The 21,382-nt window shown below is 50.9% G+C and overlaps 1 protein-coding gene across 1 annotated transcript in view; it reads right to left on the bottom strand.

Annotated features, from left to right (window-relative positions):
* ZZEF1 (zinc finger ZZ-type and EF-hand domain containing 1) overlaps window positions 1-21,382 on the bottom strand; it is a 102,363-nt gene that overhangs the window by 56,249 nt on the left and 24,732 nt on the right. The window contains exons 8-20 of the mRNA XM_077746889.1: window positions 19,293-19,409; window positions 18,198-18,376; window positions 16,466-16,564; window positions 15,679-15,770; window positions 15,052-15,200; window positions 10,989-11,100; window positions 9,836-10,051; window positions 8,845-8,945; window positions 7,968-8,137; window positions 7,361-7,494; window positions 4,543-4,613; window positions 3,646-3,760; window positions 904-1,063 (exon numbers count right to left, since the gene is read on the bottom strand). Of these exons, the coding sequence (XP_077603015.1) occupies window positions 904-1,063; window positions 3,646-3,760; window positions 4,543-4,613; window positions 7,361-7,494; window positions 7,968-8,137; window positions 8,845-8,945; window positions 9,836-10,051; window positions 10,989-11,100; window positions 15,052-15,200; window positions 15,679-15,770; window positions 16,466-16,564; window positions 18,198-18,376; window positions 19,293-19,409 (1,715 nt within the window). The remainder of the gene's footprint in view (window positions 1-903; window positions 1,064-3,645; window positions 3,761-4,542; window positions 4,614-7,360; window positions 7,495-7,967; window positions 8,138-8,844; window positions 8,946-9,835; window positions 10,052-10,988; window positions 11,101-15,051; window positions 15,201-15,678; window positions 15,771-16,465; window positions 16,565-18,197; window positions 18,377-19,292; window positions 19,410-21,382) is intronic.

The raw sequence follows: 21,382 nt of genomic DNA, 5'->3' as shown, positions 1-21,382 counted from the left end.
ATCCCGTTGGAAGGGTGTGAGTTTTTTTTTTTTTTTTTTTTTTTTGTCTTTGCTACTTTTTGAGGGGGTGGAGAAAGCACTTGTCTGAGCGAAGGGCTGCTGACTGACCGACCTGGCCGCCAGGCTGCCTCTCCGGTGGCTCAGTGGGCCCCCAGGAGTCCACACCATCAGTAGTTTTGTCACACTGCTGAGACCAAATGTGAGGGAGCCGAATTTTTCACATGCGCAGTTCTCAGAACCTGTTGGATGTCATGTAATTACAGGACCTGAGTATGAGGATTTTTCAGTGTCTATAAAGACCACAGCGGGGCTCGCATATACCTTAGATTTTAAAAGTTCAAGACTTTCTTTTTTGGATAACTTGATTAAAACGGAGATGACAGACTCTACTAAAGAGTGCTACACACAACAGGAGCAATGTTTAGGTTGTGAGAGGACCCAACCCCACTATGAAAAAACTTAGGCAGGGGCGCCTGGGTGGCTCAGTCGGTGAGCGTCTGACTTCGGCTCAGGTCATGATCTCACGGTTTGTGGGTTCGAGCCCCGCGTCGGGCTCTGTGGTGACAGCTTGGAGCTGGAGCTGCTTCGGATTCTGTGTCTCCCTCTCTCCAAGTACCCCCCGACTCCCCGCTTGTGCTCTGTCTCTCTCAAAAATGAATGTCAAAAAAATAATTTAAAAACCCCACTTAAGCATACTACCACCTTCAGCAGAAATTTCTGAGCAAAAAGACATGCTATAGAATTCTATTTGAAGAAGAAAACAACCACCCAGAGACAGATATAACCTGTACTAAAGAAGAGAACACCATATACGATCTCCATGCATGAGGCACTCAAGACGACAGTCAAAACCCAATACCTCTCTCTTCCCATGGCCTTGTGACGTCAAGTACCAACACTCACACTGGTCGAGAAGGTCCGCGGCGAGCTCTCGGGCTGCAGAGTCCGCGCTCCTCAGCTGCAGGTGGCACCAGGACAGCAGACTGCCTTGGACGGCCCAGAACAGGGAGAAGAGCACAGAGCCAGCCTCCCCGTGGGTCCCACTGAGCACCAACAGCTCGCACTACGAGGGAGGAGACAGACACCATGTTTACCGGTCGGTTTTCACAGAACACAGGCACGAAGGCTCTCGGAGAGCAGGCATCACTGGGAAAAACTCTAGGGAAATGCGGAACAGCTAAGGAAGAGCTTTCGGCTTTTCAAAACGGAGCAGGAAGCACGGCGTGAGGACAGGCCTCTCTCGCCCGCCAGCCTTCAGAGCCGTGGCCGGTGGGTTTACGGCGTGTCCCCCCTTCTGCCCCTTACAAGCCTCTTCCACCTGTTACCTCCTCTCTCTCACATCTGCAAACCCCCTTTCTCTCGGGCTCCTTCCTCTGACCCTTCACCCATCCTCTCCCACCTTAAAAGTAATTCTTCACCCTGCACGGCTCTCTAACCAGCGACTTCATTCTCCAGAGGCTCTCTCAAGAGCCACCTGACCTCCGGGGACAAATTCTTGCACAGAGAACCCCAAGATGTGTTCCTATCACAGTTTCCGTGTTGTTGCCCCAGTCTGGAAACAACCCAATTACCCCTGCAAAGTAAAACATATAAATAAATAAATCACGGCCGAGTCATAAGCGGAACACTGTGTCCCAGCGACAAATAACCGCAGCACATGGGTTGGTAAGGACGAGTCTCAAAAACCCTACTGAGGGAAAACAGCACGTCCCAGAAGCTGTACATACACCATGGGACTCCGCTGATGGCTGACACCAGGTAAAACAGAGCTGCTGTGTTTGAAAAGCGAGAAAGAAAATCTAAGAAATGATGGATATGAACTTCAGAAGGGTGGCTGCCTCTGGCGGAGGAGGAGGGTGAGCCAAGGGAAGCCGTGTGGGTGGGCAGGGGGACTTCAAGCTACCAGTCCTGTTTAGTTCTTAAAATGGACAGGTGCCTGTCAATTACATCCTCTTCTGCACGTGAGCTCCGTTATCCAAAGTCGCCTTCCCCTGGGAGGCATCGGCCACCCCCTGGAGAGCGGAGCCTCGTCCCTTAACCTTAACGTCAGCGGCTCTCCTGACTGCTGTCCTTGAGACTCTCTTCCCTGGGCTTCTGTCTCCCGGGATTTCTTCCTGCCACTCCTTCCTCTCCTGGCTGCCCTTTCTAGTGAGATGCTCCTCGAGACGCCCACAGGTGAGGGGGTCACAGCCCGCAAGTGAAGGGGGGGGCACCGCAGCCATGGTTTGACTCTCAGCTCTTGGTCATCAGCTGCAGAACTCCCAGCACTGACTCAGCTCCGCAGTGTCCGGGAGCTCCCGCCACCTCAAGTCCCGCAGAGCCACGAAGTCGGCATGTTGCAAGTCTATCCACGATCATGCTCCTCCTCAAGTACCTGGTTCTGCCCGTCTCGTCACTGGCCTTCCGCACACGCACGAGTGTGGAAGTGGCAGAAAGAGGAGCATGAGGCAGCCTAAGAGGCAGAGCAAGCACGGACCGCCGCAGGCTGGAGGAGGACAGCTAGGGAAGACTCAAGCGAGGGGCCGAAGAGTCTGGAGACGGGACAGAAAGCAGGACGCAGGCGAACGGAACGCCCACGTGGCGGCGGCAGCAGAGCACTGACCGACAGGGGAGGCTTCGGCGGTCAGCACGTCACCGTGAACAACACGGGCGTTGCAGCGGGACACTGACATCCCTGGACTCCAAGTGACACCAGGTCAGCGCCGCGGCCCGCCACAGGGGAACCCTGGCAAACGACAGGCCAGCACGGCCCCCGCTCTCTCCCTCAGAGCAAGCGGCCAGGAATGAATGGAACTGTGGCTCTGGCGGCTATACGAAGACAGGGAAGCACCACCCAAGGAAAACGCAGGAGACTCAACGGCCCTGAAGTTCAGCCACAAAACACACGTTATCACGGGGCTGCCGCCACAAAGGCCCCAAGGATGCGTCTGACCTGTCCCACGGTCCCCGCTGCCCTGGTCCCTGTTTAGTGCAGAGAGCAATCTGGGTCCCACAGTCATGTCAGAGTCCCAGAGGTGCCGGGTCTAACGCAGATTCTGAATCCTGTTCCTAGAGGCTCTAACCCAGGAGCCTGTGGTGGGGCCTAGAAACCCAAATTTCTGATCAAATTCACCAGGTGAAGCTGAGCGAGCTGGCACACGGACTACATCTTGAGAAACAGAATCCTTTGTGTTAACGCAAATTAAGCAAAAATTTGAAAATAACATTAGCAGAGGAAAAAGAGTCTATCTTTTCAGACTTAATTAGCCTGTAGGTTGGCTAAGAAATCTTAAAGGAAAAAAAAGACTCTAACGTTCCACAGAACCCACACCACAGACACACTGAGTGCGGGGCTCCCTGACGTGCACTACAGGGGACAGAGCAAAACCCCTTCCTCTTTCTCAGAGAAAATCTTAACGAGCACGTCCCCACATGTGTTGCTTGCCGACGACCATGGGACAGGCGAGTGTCCCTCCCTCGCAGCAGCAGCAGCAGCAGCAGGTGATCAGGAGCCAAGGCAGGCTGGTGAACGTTTGTGCGCGTCTGTAAGGGACGCGGGGACAGGCGACATGCACAATGTGACCAAGGCTGACGGGAGGCGCCGCGATCGCCGGATCACAGGCGGCTCCTGGCACGAGGGAAGCAAGCGCGGCGGCCACTAGTTACCTCTCGAGCGGCGACGGACAGGAGGATGCTCATGACCGCCAGCACTTCGCTGCTGTTCGTGTCAGCCACGTCCCCTTTCTCGGGCAAGAGGAGAAGGCCACCTGGATCCTTATCACTGAAAGGACACAAATCTGTCACGACACTTTGTTTCAGGAAGGGCACTTTCAGGCTTTTGTCTTAAAGTTTCTAAAAGAATCCTAGCAAGACTTCAGCGTTGCTTCTAAGGGATGTGAGGAGTCTGGGTCAGGAAAAGGGCCATGTCCCAGCTGGGCCTGTGCCACTGTCTGTCTCCATGTCCTTAAAAAGCACAGGCCCAAAAATCCTCAAGTCCTTCAAAGAGATTCTGAGAAGCAAATCTGATGCAAAAATCACCTTGATGCCCAGCAAGAAATACACCTCATCTCGTGACGGCCAACCATCACATTTGTCTTCAAATGTCCCCACGTGTGGTCTCCTAGGCTCTTCCACCACCCCCGATGCTCGAGTCTAAACACACGTCCGCTGTCCACGGGAGCCGTAACCTGGCCTGCAGGCCCGCTGGGCCCTCAGCAGCCAAGTGTTGCCCTCCCAGCACACGTCCTGTGCTCGACCACCATCGTGTGCTGCTGGCTTCTCAGACTTGGCCACAGGACCCCAAAGTCCTTTGGGCTGTTTGTCTTCAAATCACTTAGAAACTCAGGTGCTTCAAGAGACCCTTGGCGGGTTCTGCTCTGAACGGTCTCACAGGACTGGGACACGGAGTCAGCTCTTCAGAAGACTGTCACCCCACCACTGTTCCCGCCCCTCCCATGACCTGTGGCGTCTCACTCTAGAAACCCAGCTGAGCAGTGAGGGGACGGCTACAGAAAAGAGCGAAGATTTGAAATGCCAGACAACTGAAAAGAATTACAAACATACCTAAAGTATGTGCAGAGTGACTGGAAGGTGAGCTGCAGAGACTGCCTGTGCTCCTGCTCGGTGACATTCTTCTAGAAAAAAAGAGGGCACACAGTCAGACAACCTGCGCGGTGACCCTCGTCTAGAAGAGCAGAGAGCGGACAATCAGGGAACCTGTTCCACAACATTCCAGGCACTGGCGCGCCTGCTGGCAGGTGTGGGGAACACCGCGCTGGGCACCCGACTGCAAGCGGCCTAGTGCTCAGCGGGGGCAAGACCACCATGTAAACACAGGCCGGCAGGCCGGCTTTGGTTCACTGCCACGGTTAACGTTTTCAAGCCTTCCCGCAGGAAATCTTGATACGAATGTTTAGGGAGATATACTTTTCATCACTAGGAACAACACTGCAAGAGAAAGGCAGGGACAGAGTGAGTTTCTTTAAGTTTTCTGTTTGTTTTTAATAGGATCTACGCTTTCTCTGTAGAAGCCAGAGCGGCCTACAGTGACGGTGACGGGGGTCACAGCTGCTGACGTGGCTACCGGGCTACTTTAAAATGTACCAGGTGTACTTTCTTCACTCCACACACGTACTCACCGTCTACCACTATTTGAGGCACCAAAGGGGATTTCCAGAGGATTTAAGACGAGGGCACAGCCCGGCAAAGGCCAGCGGGGGAGACAAGACAAGCTGTTCGCTCCATCAGCACGAGAGGGGAAACAGGACCCTGAGCACCGCCGTCAGAGGGACAGGCGCAGGCAAAGTGGCGGAGCTGCTCTGCTAACGGACAGCAATGTCATCCCAGAGGTCAGAAGTCCTCTGTCTATTCTGACGTGTGGGGCACATGCTGGCAAAAACCATCATTGTGCAGCTGCCCAGTACATGCTTCCGGTAATCAAGCAAGATGGAGTCCCGCCCACAGCTCAGCAGGGCAGGTCGACTGACGCTGTCACAGGTCATGACCCGGTGTGAACACTGATCCATAAGGCGGTGTGCAAACTGCAGGGAGCAGAGGACCACCGAAGACCCTTCCTCCCTCTGAACGATTCACAACCACTCGGCCCCAACACGATTCTCCTCTGAACGAACGCGTAATCCACGTGCGGCCGGTTTTCCCTGGAGGGGCGGGGAGGCTCTGCTGTCAGGGACCACACTCGATGCTTCCGTTTCTCCTTTCTCCGTATTTCTTTATCTGCATCCCACCAAGCACCTCATTACACTTGCTAATTAGCTGCTGCATTTAGAAGTGCTTTTTTAAATGCTGTATCTAGTTTTCTCCATTAAATTCTTACCAGTAATTCTACCAGGTGCCTGCCTACACAGACAGTAAAAAATAATCTATAACCATATCACCTGTAAATAATTACATGTTTTACTCTTTCCAATTACTGTAATAGTTGAAAATTTCTTTCCCTTGTCCTGCCGCCCTGGCCAGGCCCTCTGATGCAATATCACAGAGCAGCAGTGACCAGTAGGCAACAACCTTTCATTCTGAAAGGGACGTTTCCAGTGACCCACCATTCAGCATATCATGTATTAAAGGTCTGTGATCCACATCCTCCACCAGATGAAGGGAGCTCCTTTCTGTTTTGAATTTGCTAATGGCTTTGTTGTTTTCATCATCATCAGAATTTAATCTTATTTAAAATTGTTTTCTGGGGGCGCCTGGGAGGCTCAGTCGGTTAAGCTTCCGACTTCAGCTCAGGTCATGATCTCATGGTTCATAGGTTCGAGCCCTGCATCAGGCTCTGTGCTGACAGCTCAGAGCCTGGAGCTGCTTCAGATTCTGTCTCCCTCTCTCTCTGCCCTTCTCCCGCTCGTGCTCTGTCTTAAAAATAAACAAACATTAAAAAGATAATAAAATAAATAAGTAAATAAATAAAATTGTCTTCTGTACTTGCTGATGACTTTTTCCTCTGATTTCATTTATTAATTTTGTAATGTTAAACCACGCTTGCATTCCTAGGGTAAATCCAACTCCCAGTCAGGATTTTGTTTATATTTACTGGACTGATTTACTAACACTCTGTTAGGATTTTTCTAATTTTCTTTATAAGTAAGATTGGCCTATAATTCTGCTTTCTCACATACTCCTTATTTAGGTCTCTGTGGGTTTTACCATCTCTGGAATACTGGAAACTCTGTGGAGTTCTGTGACCTAGATGTTTCTGGTGGAGAGAAATTTCTGTTTTGTCTCACATTATCATGCACATCTTTTTTCATGATTCATACTCATTTCACACAGAAATGATGCCTTCAGAATTAAAACTCTGGATCTTTGTACAGGATATTCCACTTGGTAACAAAACTTGTACCAACACAGAAAGCACTTTTCACTCCCCTCGGCTGATGTCTGAGTGACAAGGAGAAGGGATCTGTGAAGACTCTATTTCATTACAAAATAAACTGAAATATTTATGAACAAGTCAGGGATTTACTTTCAAATAATGCTGGAGGAAGGGCAAGGAGAGTGGATGGGGCAGATTACAGATGAAACAAGATTAGCCCGAGTTTACAACTGTTGAATCGAGGTGATGGGTACATACGGGGTAGGAGGTACTATATTTAAAGGTTAAAATGTTAAGAAGAACGCTTGGTTATAGGCAAATCAGGAAGACGAAGGAGACTATGTTCCCCTGTGTGACACGACAGGCCATGAACTAGAGGTGCAATTATCCGCTGTCCCCACCTTAAGGACGGAGCTCTGTTCTTCGATGTCCATGTCCCACACACAACTCTGCATACAGTGAGTATTAAATACACACTTGGAAGACAAAGAGGGAAGGTATTCAGAGGAAATGAAGACTAGCCAATTTCAACCGAACAGGGTGAGTGCTCACCATCATGGCAAAGAGGTGGCTCCGCCGGGTCTGTCGATCAGGAAAGAAGACGGCGGCCCCGGTGAGAAGAGTGTTCCTGACTTCTTGTTTTAACGTTTCCGTGGGCACAGAGTCTCCATCCAGCCTATCCACCACTGAGGGAAATGAACAAGGACTCAGCTCGAACATTTCCCATCTGTTCGCTTACAACATACACATCTGCCTTCAGCAGCCGGTAAACTCCCTGGCCCCCCCTGCGTGCTGAGCACCTCTGCACAGGCAAGGCAGCGCGAGGACGCTACGTTAACTCAAATACAGACGACACGCGCAGTTCCTATTTCATTGTCTCCGGGTCCCTTTGAGACACAACTTGGGAAAGCCTTAAAAACGATCTGTGATGGTCACGTGTTTTAGCCTCAGTTTGCGGTCACCAGTTCCCCCTCACGCCCGTGTCTTCACTCAAGACTGAATAGTGTGACAGTGATCACTCTGGGTGTCACACCCGTGTCAGAAACCAGGGGGAAATCACTGACCCCTCTCCGGAGCCTGCGTGACCACAGGCGCCCCATTCCCACAGCGGGAGGCTGTGCCAGCCCACGGTCCCGTTACAGAAAAGCACACTACCTACCGTCACACAAGTGCGCGTGGAGCTCCGTGGCGGCCCCCGCCGCTCCAGGGTTCTGCCGGGGAGCCTTTGCGTCCTGAGCGGCGGCCGGCCCGTCGCTCTGCAGCTCGGAGAAACAGCTCTGCAGGAGGCGCAGAAGCAAGGTTTGGGCACAGATGCACTCTTCCCTCGGGCTACGGAGAGACACAGTGTCAGAGAGCAAAACGGCAGGTTGCTTTCACCCTCCAAAGCCCACAGCTGCCTCCAAAGGCCTCCCCCAGACACATGAGGCACAGGGAAAACAAGGCCGGCGGGAAGGAGAGAGGCAGGAGGGGATGAATGCTGTACCAGGTGGCAGCTGAACACACAGCCCCGGGGGGGCCAGTGGGCCACTCCGGAGCCTGTGTCTCCCCTGTACAGTGAAGCTTCTAGCACAGTACTCGACCCTCTTACCCCACCAGGCTGGAAGAAGGATCTAACGCCGAAATGTTTGCAGAAACACTGTGCAAAGTATGTTACAGAAACATGAGGTGTTGTCTTTAACAACAACCAATCTTTCAAATGAGAATATAAACTAGTGAGAAGCCTGGGCACTTGGGTGGCTCAGTCGTTAAGAGGCCGACTTTGGCTCAAGTCATGATCTCACGGTTCATGAGTTCGAGCCCCACATCGGGCTCTGTGCTGACCGTGTGGAGCCTGCCTCGGATCCTCTGTCCCCCTCTCTCTGCCCTCCCCTGGCTGTGCTTTTCCAAAAATAAACAAATGTTCAAAAATAAATAAATGAACAAACTTTTGAGAAGTCAAAAAATCTTGGAAGAAAAAAGGATCTATTTAGAATGCAAAACTTAGTGTTTTCAGTTTTGTTTATATGATTATCACCTTATAACAAATTCTGACCTACTTTTGCTTTAATTTACTGTAAAAATTCCAGAAGATCTGCAAATCAAGACCCGCGAAGTCCAGGAAAGGTTTATATTTTAAGCCACTTTCCTTCTGCTGCACCTAAAAAATTATAATAAAAATAAAATGGAAAAATTCATTTAGAGAAATACTGCAACAGCTCATTTCCTCCTTGATGTGAAAGAATGAGGCGGCTCACATGTGTAAACATGTATAACTGATGCTCACTCTTAACAACTAAAAAGCACGTGAACAACAACTTTCTACGATACATGTGTGAGGACACGTGCACGTAAGGCACGCACACACGCCCCCATGTCCACAAACACCACACCCAAACATGAGTGAGTGTCCACGTGGTGAAGAGCCGTCCCCAGGAGCTCCTTTCTGAGCTGCACCTGCCTGCATGTAGGCAGAAGGGGAGCTGTGCTTCAACGCCCCCGCTGCTCCGAAGCAGCCCCTCCCATCTGCTGTCTCCTGCTGTGACAGGAGCGCTTGAGTAGCAAAGACCGAACAAACAGATACACTGAGGTACAGCCTCCAAACGCTAAGGTGCAGGACACAGGCCAACAGCGGACGCCGTCGCCTCCCACCGATCCCTGAGCTAAGTCAGCACGTCTATGGGAACGGCAGCAAGATTCTTCTCTGGAGTGAGCTGTCTCTGTGTTTTTATTAGTGACTGTAAAAGTCAGGATCAAAAATACAAACAAGTTCAAATCCGGACATTTTGGTACTTTTAGGGAGCAAGCAGAATTCACCTGTACTTCAGAAGTAACTCTCCCGGGACTTAAAAGAGACGTGAATCCCATACTCTGCTCGGCCTCCCTAGCCAACCCGACACGCACACCTCACGCCCGACTCTCCGGCGCCGCCCCGCAGCACACACACGCCGCTGCTTCAGCAGGGCCACGTCTCACCGGCGGTTCGTTTCCCTCCACGTCACCGTGGATTTCCCCCAAAGGAACGAGGTCTAACGAGTGAGAAAACTCTACCAGGTCATGGGCGAGCTGCTGAATGAATTGAAGGGTCCTGAGAAGCAGTGTGGCCCCGCAGACGCCGTCCTCTGTGTCCTTTCTGCAGCGGGAGCAGACAACGAGCTGCTCTGCCCCCGTCCGCGCCGGCCGGAGGTGCCCGCTGACGCTGAGGCCCTGCACGCCCAAGCGCTCTGCCGACTCCTGGCGGGTGCAGAGGAACTTCACCATCAGATACTAGGAAGGACAGACAGATGGAAGGGGAAGCACTCAGAAGTGGAATACAAATGGAAGGAAGACTTTAATAATTTGTTAGGTCCCACTCTGCCTAGCGCCCCACTCTGCCTAGCGGGAGGCACAGAACAGAAGTCCAGCGTCTCCAGCAAACAGAAAAAAGACAACACGAGTGCTGGATCAAGTCGGGTTTGGGGAAGGATCACAGTACGGGAAAGGGGATCACCCCTCCCATCAGGGCAAACACAGGGTAAGACGGGATGAATCCGGGCAGTACGTGTGCTCTGTGGCCCAGTTATTTTGAAAGAGGAATCGGGTATGTGGTGAAAAGAGTCAACAACAAATGCCCGAAGGAACCCTCTCAAAGCCCCCAGCTAACACAGGCAGCCCCGGCCCGGGACACAGCCTCGTCCGCGCACAGCCAAAGCCATCCAAAAGCCCAGCTTCTACACGACACCTGCCCCTTACTGCGGAAGCTCTCCTGCCAGGAGCCGTTCAGACTCCGCGGCCCAAATGCGTAAATGTTTGCCCAACACCTACCACATACGGGCCCTACCGACAGGTAGGTATCATTTCTCTCGCTGAAGCTTCTCACTAAGACCCACATGGAGGTTTAAGAAAACGAAGCAGACAATCGCTGTCTCTCCTACACCACGGACACAGCAGCCCTTCCCCTGTCCCAGCTGCGCACCCTCCCCCCGCGTCCTAGCCCGCCGGTCCTGGGAAGCCCTCCCTGGAGGGAGACCCCCAGGCTGGGGGGGGGGGCGCTGTTCCTCTGGGCACAGGCCCCGTGTGCCCCACCACCATGGTGTCTCCCAGCAGTCCCAGGCATGGCCGCCTGGCCTCCGGGGCCGGCACGCTCTGACCACCCCGCCAACACGGACCCGCTGAAAGGAAGGAGCGGGCAGGCGTGCAAAGGCCTCGGCTCGCTCACGCTTACTTTGGCAACTCTGCACTGCTGCAACTTCACATCCGCTTCATCCCACTCCTCTTCAAGCTCAAACCAGCCAACAGGGTCTTCCTCTCCAAGGTCATCAGGCGAGCAACCGGCCCTGTAAGCACAAGTGTGATCACAAAACGCTTTCCTGTTTCTAAGCTCCTCAAAGGTCTACCGGATAAGGCACCATCTGAGTGGCATGTAACTTGTGTGGATGACCTGTCGGGTGACAACCCGGGACTGGGTGTGGCACCTGGTGTCTCTAAGCACATGAAGCAGTTGGGGGTGACTTCCTCCTCATTCCTCAACCTCTAAATATAATCTGGGAACTAAAGAGAAAGTCCGCTTCTCTAGATAACTCGCATAGCTGAAGAATGAGATGGGAGCCCGGGGCATCTTAGATGAGCTAGTTAGGAATAAGGAACAATGCAACAGCCACTGTGTGCTTCTAGAAAGATCCAAAGGAGAGGCGGGTTCTAACATACATACGACCCAGCCTGAGGTTTAGTTCGCTTTCAACAACCGAAGGGTAAAAGCCAGGGAGCTTTCAGATCGTGAAGCTCCAAAAGAGGAAAACTTCAGCCTCTTATTTTTTCCTGTTCCCTAAAACTTCCTTCCAGGAAAGCATTTCAGCCTCAAGGCTAAAGAAGCACAACTCTGTGCCACCTCTTTTTAAAAACCAGACACTTGAATCGTACTCCTTTTTCAGGAATTAAATAACCAAAGGAGAAAAAGGCAGTCTTTTTCAGATCACGTTCCTAAAACTGTCCACTAGTTAATCTGTGACGAGGCCAGCAAGCTGGCAACTCGAGAGTGCTCCGTGTGGAGAAGCAAACATGGGCATGTGTGGCAAGAAGAGAGAAAAGATTAAGGACTCGGGGTCGGTTCTGTAACAGGCACAAAAAATGTTCTCTTCTTAACATAGGTCAAGAAGACACTTTTTTTAAATGTCTTTGAGAGAGAGAGACTGCATGTGAGTGGGCAGGAGGAGAGGGAGAGAGAGAGAGAGAGAGAGAGAGAGAGAGAGAGAGAGAGAATTCCAAGCAGGCTCCGCACTGTCAGGACAAAACCCAACACGGGGCTCAATCCCACGAACCGTGAGATCATGACCTAGGCCGAAATCAAGAATCAGACACTTAACCAACTGGGCACCCAGACATCCCAACGTAAGCCCCTTCTTAGCATAAATTTTCCATGACATCATTAACCCTAAAACCAATGGGACAGGTGGTATTCTGTCTTAACCCAAAACCATGTCCATGAGTTTCATCGGTATCATGTCTGAGGATTTCTTAATTCAGTCTCTGGCAGCCCTCAAGAAAATCTTTGAGACGGAGAGACTGCTGCCCAGGTGACAGTGACAAAGAGAAGCACCCTCGCTTGCTACGCCACACAGCAATAAGACAGTTGGCTCTGGAGCATGCTGACTGACCAGCATCCGGCCAGAGGGACAGAGGAGGAGAGAAAAAAGGGAAGAAGTCAGATGCATGTACGTTAATATTTTGATTTCCAAACTGGAGAGAGAGTGATAACACGGAGGCTAGACAAAGCAGGATTTTAGAGTAGTCAGGCTGGAACCAGAAGCTAAAATCAGCAAGGGCGTAATGACTAGGCTGCATTTAAGTTAAAAAAAAAAAAAAAAGAAAGAAATCCTATATGTGAAAGATCTTGTTTAATAGCAGACTTAGGGGGAAAACTTATTTTAATATGTCCCAAGAATGGGATAGAGCTGCTTAAAAATAAGTGTAATTTCTAGTTACCATTAAAAACAGAAAAAAGGAAAAGGCATCTTTTAAAAAGGCATATATTTGTGGTGGGGAGGGAGAGTCTAGGGGGAAAGGGTATTTGTTCCAATTCATTCAGAGGGCTGGAATTAAGGGCATGGAATGTGGATCCCAACTAAATATAATCTAACTACTGAAGTGCAGTGAGCTCTTCGTCCTCAAGAGCATTCTAGAGACTGAATGACCATCTGTCTTGGCGGCCCTTGTAATGAAACCAAAGGAAGCTCAGTGGGGAGAGAGTTACCCCAGACCCCACTATTCCACGCGTGGTCCGTGGGTAGGGAGCACCAGCCACCTGAGAGCTTCTTACAGGTCAAAGTCTCTGACCCGCCCAGAACCCGGATCAGAATCCACACGGGACGGCGTCCACGCTTAGCGTATGGTACCGGCGACGCCTACAGCCCTCTGTGAGCTCAGTGCCCTGTCACCCGGGACGCACTGGAGCAAGAGCAGCAAGCCTAGGGCGCAGCTCGGGGAGTTCCAACCCGCTACTAGGAATGAGGGCGGCGATGTGGCCTGAGGGTCACCGATGACCTGTGGCTAAATCTGGCAGGTCCATTTGCAGACCTGACCCTGGGTGACGTCTGACACCGTTGCCCACTGCCTACTTCCTCTAGAATCACTCCCCTGGGCTTCAAGACGACACACGCTGGCCTTCCTACTGCCTTGCTGGCTGTTTCTTGGCCTCCTTTCTTCTCCGTTGCCCCTTAAATGGTGGTGCCTCTAAGCATGCCGATCTATAGGGTCTTTCTTCCCTTCCTGGCCCACCCACTCTTCCAGAGTGATCTAACTCGCTTAAATTAGCATTTAAGTGTCTCTATCCGTAACTTCGTACACCTCTTCCAGATCCTGACACACTTATCCAACCAGATGTCAAGTACCTCAAGGTCCTCCTAAACCTCACATTCAACAGGACCAAAACTGAGCTCGTCACCTTTCCCACAGACCTGTTTTCCCACGTATTTTCTATGAGAGAAAGGCACTCCCAGTGTCCCACCTGCCCAAGCCAGAATCCCAGGCCCCGACGCCCACACCACCCTCCCTCCCCTGCTCTACTCTCAGTCACCTTCTGGCGGTCTCTCAGTGGGTCACCACCGCTCCGTCACTGCCAACGCTGCTCCAGCCAAGGTGACCCATGCTGCTGGCTGCCTCCCCCATCCCGTCCTGCCTCCATGCTGGCTCTCCCCTGCCCAGGCCCCACACACTGATCTAGAACACTGCTGGTAAAACACACGTCTGGTCTCCTCGTTCTTCTCTGAAATTCCTCAACACTATGCCGACCCCCCCTCCCTTGCTTAAAGGATAGAGTCCAAGCCCTGACCCAGAGACAGGAAGACCTGTTAGTGGCCCGGCCCCTTCCTGCCCCTCCAGCTCCATGTTCCGCCCCTGTCCACCTCCAAGTACACTTCTGGCACTTGCAGGTCCCTGAACGTGGGGCCTGAGCCCCCCCACCACCCTCTGTCCCTCCCTGTGAGTTCACAGATCTGCTCTGCTCTTTGCTCAGGATCTCTCCTTCCACTTCTTCAAGTGGTTGATCAGCTGTACATCATCCTTAGCTCTTTTACTGACAATACTCCCTCCGGGGTCTTCCCTCCCAGAGCCCCATCCCTCCTTTCCTGCCCAGTGCTGATAGCACCACGACACTGCTTGTCTGAACTGAGGGACTGGGCTAACGTGCTCACTGTGTCTCTCTGGAGCCCAGCATCAGGCCCAGGGCAGAGTGGGTGCTTTTAAATATCTCCAATAGAGCATGACTAGCAGGAGGGAGGTTAGGGCACGTAAACCCCCCAGCAGCTGGAGACTGAAGACAGTCCAGGTGTGTATCAGCACCCAGCCATTCTGGAGATGCATCCACCTGGTCACGGGAAGAATGGGTTAGGGTCCATGAACAAGATAAAACATGTCTTCACAGATGGCTGCTAGAAAGCAATGAATGATCACAGCCACTGAGGATGGGTTAGGGCACCTCATCTATAAAGACATAAAAGCGTATTTTACTGGGGCGCCTGGGTGGCTCAGTCGGTTAAGCGTCCGACGTCGGCTCAGGTCATGATCTCACGGTTCGTGGGTTCAAGTCCCGCGTCGGGCTCTGTGCTGACAGCTCAGAGCTTGGAGCCGGTTTCAGATTCTGTGTCTCGCTCTCTCTCTGACCCTCCCCTGCTCACGCTGTCTCTCTCTCTCTCTCTCAGAAATAAAACATTTTTTTGAAAAAAAGCATATTTTATCAATAAGAGAATACATATAGTCTTATTAACTACAAAGATTTTTATTCTGTTCCCTACCTGCTTTTTACAAATTGCCTGAATTCCTGGAGCTTCCATTGGTCATATTTTTCAAACCTTTTGAAGTGTTCTTCCGCATGAAATTTCTCAGAAGATGAGTTATAGGCAAACACCAACCCGCACTGGGCACCAATGCCACCACGTCGAACCTGGAAACATATCTAAATGAAGTATGCTGAAGGTGCAAAAGTCCTGTGGCTGCTTGGTTTCCAAAGAATACTGATTAAAAGCAAACAGCTTAAAGCAAAATCAAACCAACAAAACATAAACATATTTCTGAATATGTTAAGTCCTGGAAGAGAAAAAAAACAAAACAAAACAAAACAAAAAACGCTGCTTCCTAAGAAAGGATTCTTTATCTTTCTCAGTCCTTATGTTCACACCTTCCCAGACAGCAGACTATTCATCTCTGTGTCCTTGTCCTCCGCTACAGGCCTTGCACCGAGAAATCGTCAGTCAACGAAAACCCAGTGTCACAGACCTCTGAAGCATAATCTTATTTAAAAACANCACGAGTGGGGGAGGGGCAGAGAGACAGGGAGACACAGAATCCGAAGCAGCTCCCGGCCATAGCCCTGGTTTTAAAACAGCAGCAACGCTGCATACAGAAGGCAACGTGGGATTTACCATAACTCTGATCTGTGTGACTTGGAAGGCAGATTCAGCTCCTGTAGAAAAAATGGTACTTGCTCTGGTTTTTCCAGTTTCTGTAAGAAACCCTGCAAAAGGGAAACACTGAAGTTACGATGACTGGCTCATTTGTTAAACTCATTTGATAACTGCCAGAAGGTTCCCCCTGCTTGACCCAATGGACAGTGTTCCAAGCAGTACGGTGAGCACAACAGGGGCATCTGCAGAGGACGGCCTCGCTGGCCAACGAGGCGGACGAGGAAGACGCTCACAAACACCCTGGATGACGACAAGCGCCCACTGCCACGTGTGAGAGCACACCAGCCACGGCCACATCAGCACCAGGGAAGGAGTGAGGCTGCCTTCCAGATACTCCGATGCCACGTGACCATACTGAGAAATACCCTTCTCCTTAAATTATGTTTTCAGCAATGCCGTGCCTCAGATCTGCTGACTCTCTTACTGCTTTAAGATAACATGGTAGAAAAACAATCTGAACTTAAAAACGCTCATTTTTTATATTCCGAGACAGAGAATCCTTGCTTTTCAAAACCCAGGGCTCTCAAGTACTTTGAAATCGTTACAAGCAATTGGCCCTTAGCAGACTACAGGGCTGTGATGATGAAGGCACACAAAAGGTTCTAGAACCACTGCCCAGGGAAGGCCGGCCCGGTGTGCGGCCTGGGTGTTCTGGGCACCCCAGAGCCCTGCGTGTGGTCTCACGTGGCTGGAGGGCACGCCGCGGCCCTTCCCGCCCACAAAACACGGACGGTCTACCACTCACCATCTCTAGTCCACGGCTCGACGAGGAGGTTTTCAGGCCCTGATTTCTCTTCCTTCCCTTTGACATCACAGGCCTGAAGGGTCAACTGGAGAGGTTTCCCTGATCAAAGAAAAGACAGAGAATGGGAGCCTTAAGCTAGCCCTGTGAGAAAAATTACTAGCAGGCACGTCAGTGGAAATGGGACGCCTGTGGCCTCCACACCACTGACCAAAAATGTACCTGTTGGAAAACTAAAGCAGAGAAGCGATAGTGGACTAAAGTTATGCTTTCCTGAAAGAGACTAAGTACAGCTTTCTCTCCCTACAGGATTCCAAGAAGTCGCTAGATAACCACTATCCAGAAACAAAGCACGTTACGAGACAGATTAATAGCATACGTTCAACACACTTGGAAGAGGGATTCCTAAGATAGTGTTTTGGAGCCAATTTTTATTTTTATTGTAATTGCATTTAAATATATAAATAATATCTTACGGTTTTGGGTTTCATTTCTTTAATACACCTGCAGGCAAATTTTGACGGTCTTAAGAACTACAAAAATCACCACTTGCTATGACGACCTGAAAGCTTTTCCTGTTTCTCTTGTGTTAATGATGCTGTAATGAACGCCCACTAACGTGTACTCAAACCCGGAGCTAGACACTGTCGATAACAAACATTCCCTCACGTGTTCCCCCATCCAGGGCTCCTGGCCTAAACCACTGCTCAGAGAACTGGAAAGCGGCCTGCAGAGTATTTCCCACACACCACGTATCCCTCCCATCTGGCCACACCTGCTATGGGACCCCTACCCCACCAAGAAATGACCTTTTCAAATTGAGGGGGACCGTGGATTTATAACACGTCAATTATCTGATGCTAAAAATTAAACATAAAATAAATTGAGTCGTATTATGGCAAAGGCACAAATGTCATGGCAGAAACAGCAGAGTTTGCCCCTGTCGCTCAGGGGGTGGGATCCACTGCTACACTTCGCACACAGAAGCTTTAGCACGAAAGGCCAGGATGGCAGGCAAGTTGTTCCTCACATAGCAGCTGGGAAGAGCCCGGAGGCCCCAGTCCACGCCAGCTGGACAGTGTGAAGCCGGGCACAGCTGGGCGAAGCAGTGGCAGCCACGCAGCTCTCACGGGCGGCGGCGGAGGGATGCAGTCTAAGATGAGGATCTGGCTCTCTCCTCCTCCACGGGGAGACAGTCCCACTTCCCAACCCCCTTGGTGTACACACAGAGACGCCCTGCACCTCACCGAGGACGGCTAGGTCAAAGGGCCACCAGAGGCCAGTAAGTCCTGGGATGTAGCCCAGCAGACCCTCAGGTCCCCTTCTGATGCCGCCAGAAACGAGCCCACACCCCTTCTCCAGTAGGAGGGATACGTTCATAGGGAAATCACAGGATAACTACAGTGACCTGGTCCACAAACTACCCGAGGGCATACGATGCCAGGAAGTCCCACGTTAATGACGGTTTTTGTTGCTGTCGTCGTCGTTGTTGTTTAGGGAGAGCGAGAGAGCGAGAGAGCGAGCGCACGCGCGAGCACAAGCGGGGCAGATGGAGCCAGGGGCACAGGGAGATGGAGAGAGAGAATCCCAAGAATCGAAGGAGAGGTTGATCCCACGACCCTGTGGGATCAAGACTTGAGCTGAAATCAAGAGTCAGATGCCCAACCGACCGAGCTCCCCAGTGCCCTCCGTCACGATGGGTTTCCGGCTTGTCTGTCCTGCCCGCGTCACGTACCGTATTTGAGGAGCAGGTTCTGCCTGACCGATGCCATGGAGGAGATGAGGGACGAGGCATCATAGCGCGTGTCGAGGTGGTCAGTGATGGCACACAGAGAGCTCAGCACCTTGGCAACACTTCCTCGTGCTAGTGCAAAAGCCAGGAGAGTCAGCTCCACCTCTGGACTCGAACGGCAGCTGTGAACAAAGAACAAAAACCTTTTCATTTCTTAAAAACATGAGAAAATCAAGGTAGCCCAAACCCCACACGGCTGACCGCCAAAAGTGAAATTAACGTACTGTATGCTTTCTATAGGTTTATCAGAAATAGCTTCTCAAGATCCTGTAGATAACCTAACAAAAAATTAAATGAGCCCAGAGGACCAGGAAATAAATCCTCACCTCTGTCCCCTTAATCGGTGAGTATTTAACAACGCTAACAGTATCAATTTTAACAAATCACGCTTGATAAATCAAACAATAAATAAATAAACAAACCACAAATAAAGAAGCTGCTCCAGTCAGCCTGTGCTACCAACAACGATGACTGGGTTGACGGGGTTGGCTCGAGAGCCCGCTCCTCCAAGCACCCACTGGTATTTTAGATGTACACCACCACGTGCTTCTCGGTCATTTTAAACACGTTACATAGAAACTTTTTTTCTAATGCTTATTTATTTATTTTTGAGAGAGACAGTGAAGAGAGGGAGCGTGCCAGGGCAGGCAGACCTCCGACAAGCTACTTCGGGGCCCCGGCCAGGCCTGTGGGCCGGCGGCTGTGCAGAGAGGAAGCGGATGCCACCCAAGGCCACCGCGTAAGCTGAGAGCTTCTGGGTTTGGGACTGTGGGTTACCAACTGCGGCTGCCGCAGAGAAGCCCCCGGCCTTCCCCCACCTCCTGAGGTCAGGTGGCATCACTAGATAATGGACTTTAGATGGGTGAAGGATTATGTCATTTTTTCCTTCGATCACAAACACGAGGCATTTTTAGTGGTAGCCTTTAAAAGATTAAAACATTTTTAAAAGGAAGACCTACCAAGCATACAAACGAAGACCTACCAAGCATACATGCCCTCTGTGCCCTACAAGCCCCAGCTTGTCAACCCTGACTCTACCTGGTTATCCTCATGAGGAAGCTGTCCACTTCTTCAAGCACGTTGGGAGACAGGAAGGTCGAGAAGTCCGTAGATCCTGGGGAAAGGGACAGTGGAGGCATGTGCTGCAGCGCTTTCCTGGAAGTGGGAGGTGGAGGGTCAGAACACGCCAGGCAAACTCGCCAACTCACTAATATGAAAAAAAACTGAACACTTAAAAGCTCGTTTGGATGAATCCCTCATGAAAGAACAGCATTCCTACGGAGAGCCTGACACGCGGCCCAACACCAGCTTCCCCCAGAGCCATTGCTGGGTACTGTCATGGGGTTTCTTTCTTTTTCAGTTCTTCTTTTGAGAGTTCTTTTGCCCTCTGCAAAGGCTTACTCCACTCTTGGGAATCAAGTATTCATTTTACACAGAGTGGTCAAAAGACATATGTATTCTACAGAAAAACCCTGGACTTCTTAGAAAACATGGCCCCAGGGGCAGAGCTGCGTGGGGCCCAGGAAAAGGCTCATTTTATACATCTGCCTTCAGGGTCTACGGTATCTAAAGATGTGCCATGAATTTTCTTTTCTCCTAAATGTACCAGCACCAATCACCATTTCTATTCTTGCCTGTGTTTCTAAAATATGCTATTCTAGCCTTTTTACCTTCATGCTTGCTTTTATGTGCCTCTTTTCCCATCACCACCCGCATTTATGTTTCTGAATCCCCCCAAAGCTTTAGCTCCTCCAGACTAGTAGTCATCCAACAAACTGATACAAACCGAAACTACTGGGTCCTACCCTGTGCCAGCAATTGTGCTGGGTGTGTGACTGAAGGTTCACAAGGTGTAACTCGAGAGTCTATAGCTGACCGTCACCTTACGGTAACAGTCGTGAGAATCCCCAAAACAATTTTATTCTGCATTTCAAAGCAGAGACAGCACGGTAAGGCTAAAATCACGTCAGCGCCCACTGTGCCCTCTCTCTCCCATTCTCTACACGGAGCTGCAGACGCAGGAGGCCAGCGAGGTCACACACACACACAGGGGTGCGCGCAGTGCAAAGACACTTTGCTTCATGATACTTGTTATTTTTCCTCATTGATTTTCATTGATTTTTTTCCCCAAAAATTTCATGTCAGTCATAGGTCACTGACATTTAAACGTTAGGAGTGAAAATGTAATTGCAGATTAATAATTACAACTTCTTAGAAACATAAACTTTAAATATATCCATTCCTCAAAATCTTGCCATTTGCAACAACGTGGGTGGAACCAGAGTGTATTATGCTAAGCAAAATAAGTCAGAGAAAGATAAATATCATATGATTTCACTCATATGTGGCATCTAAGAAACAAAACAGATGAACACAGGGGAAGGAAAGGAAAAATAAAAACAGAGAGGGAGGCAAGCTGTAAGAGACTCTTAAAGGCAGAGAACAAACTGTGGGTTGATGGCAGGGGGCGGGGTGGTTACATGGGTGACGGGCACTAAGGAGGGCACTGGCTGGCATGAGCACTGGGTGTCACACATAAGTGATGCATCACTGCGTTGTACTCCTGAAGCCAGCACTACACAGTATGTTAGCTAACTTGGATTTAAATTAAAAATATATATATAGCTATTCTTCAACAACTTGGCGTATCTTCACAAAAATTAGATAGAAAGTTCTTCTTCCCTTTCCTGAAAATTCAGTCCATAAAGCAGGGCTGTGCAGGGTGGGCACTCACGGGTGCTGGGGCAGGAGGGCGGGCACCACGTGGCCCACAGTGGGGTGCCGGAGGGCGGACTGGGCAGGGTGAGTCCGAGACGGTCTGACAGGGGAAATAAGCACCAAGCAGGGCAAGGAGGGAGGCCCGGTGCTAAACAAGGAACCCCAGGGGGACCAGAAGGACACACGTACGGGGATGGTCACGGCAGCAGCCCTGCAAAAGACGCTGGGGTGGGGGTGGGGTGAGGACAGGGTCCGGGCAAGGGCGGGAGACGGGGGCCCGGTCACGTGGGAGCACGGGCGGCAGGTCTCTCACTGTCCGACAGGGGGGGGGCGCAAAGAGAGGGAGACATCCCAAGGTGGGGTCGTCTGTACACGGGGTCAGAAGTGAGCCCAGAAGTGAGCTCACAGAA

This window comes from Crocuta crocuta, unplaced genomic scaffold (assembly GCF_008692635.1).
Source record: "Crocuta crocuta isolate KB4526 unplaced genomic scaffold, BGI_CrCroc_1.0 scaffold139, whole genome shotgun sequence".
In the NCBI taxonomy this organism is placed as follows: Eukaryota; Metazoa; Chordata; class Mammalia; order Carnivora; family Hyaenidae; genus Crocuta; species Crocuta crocuta.
Note: the sequence above shows the minus strand (reverse complement) of the source record. Positions and strands in the feature narration are given on the sequence as shown.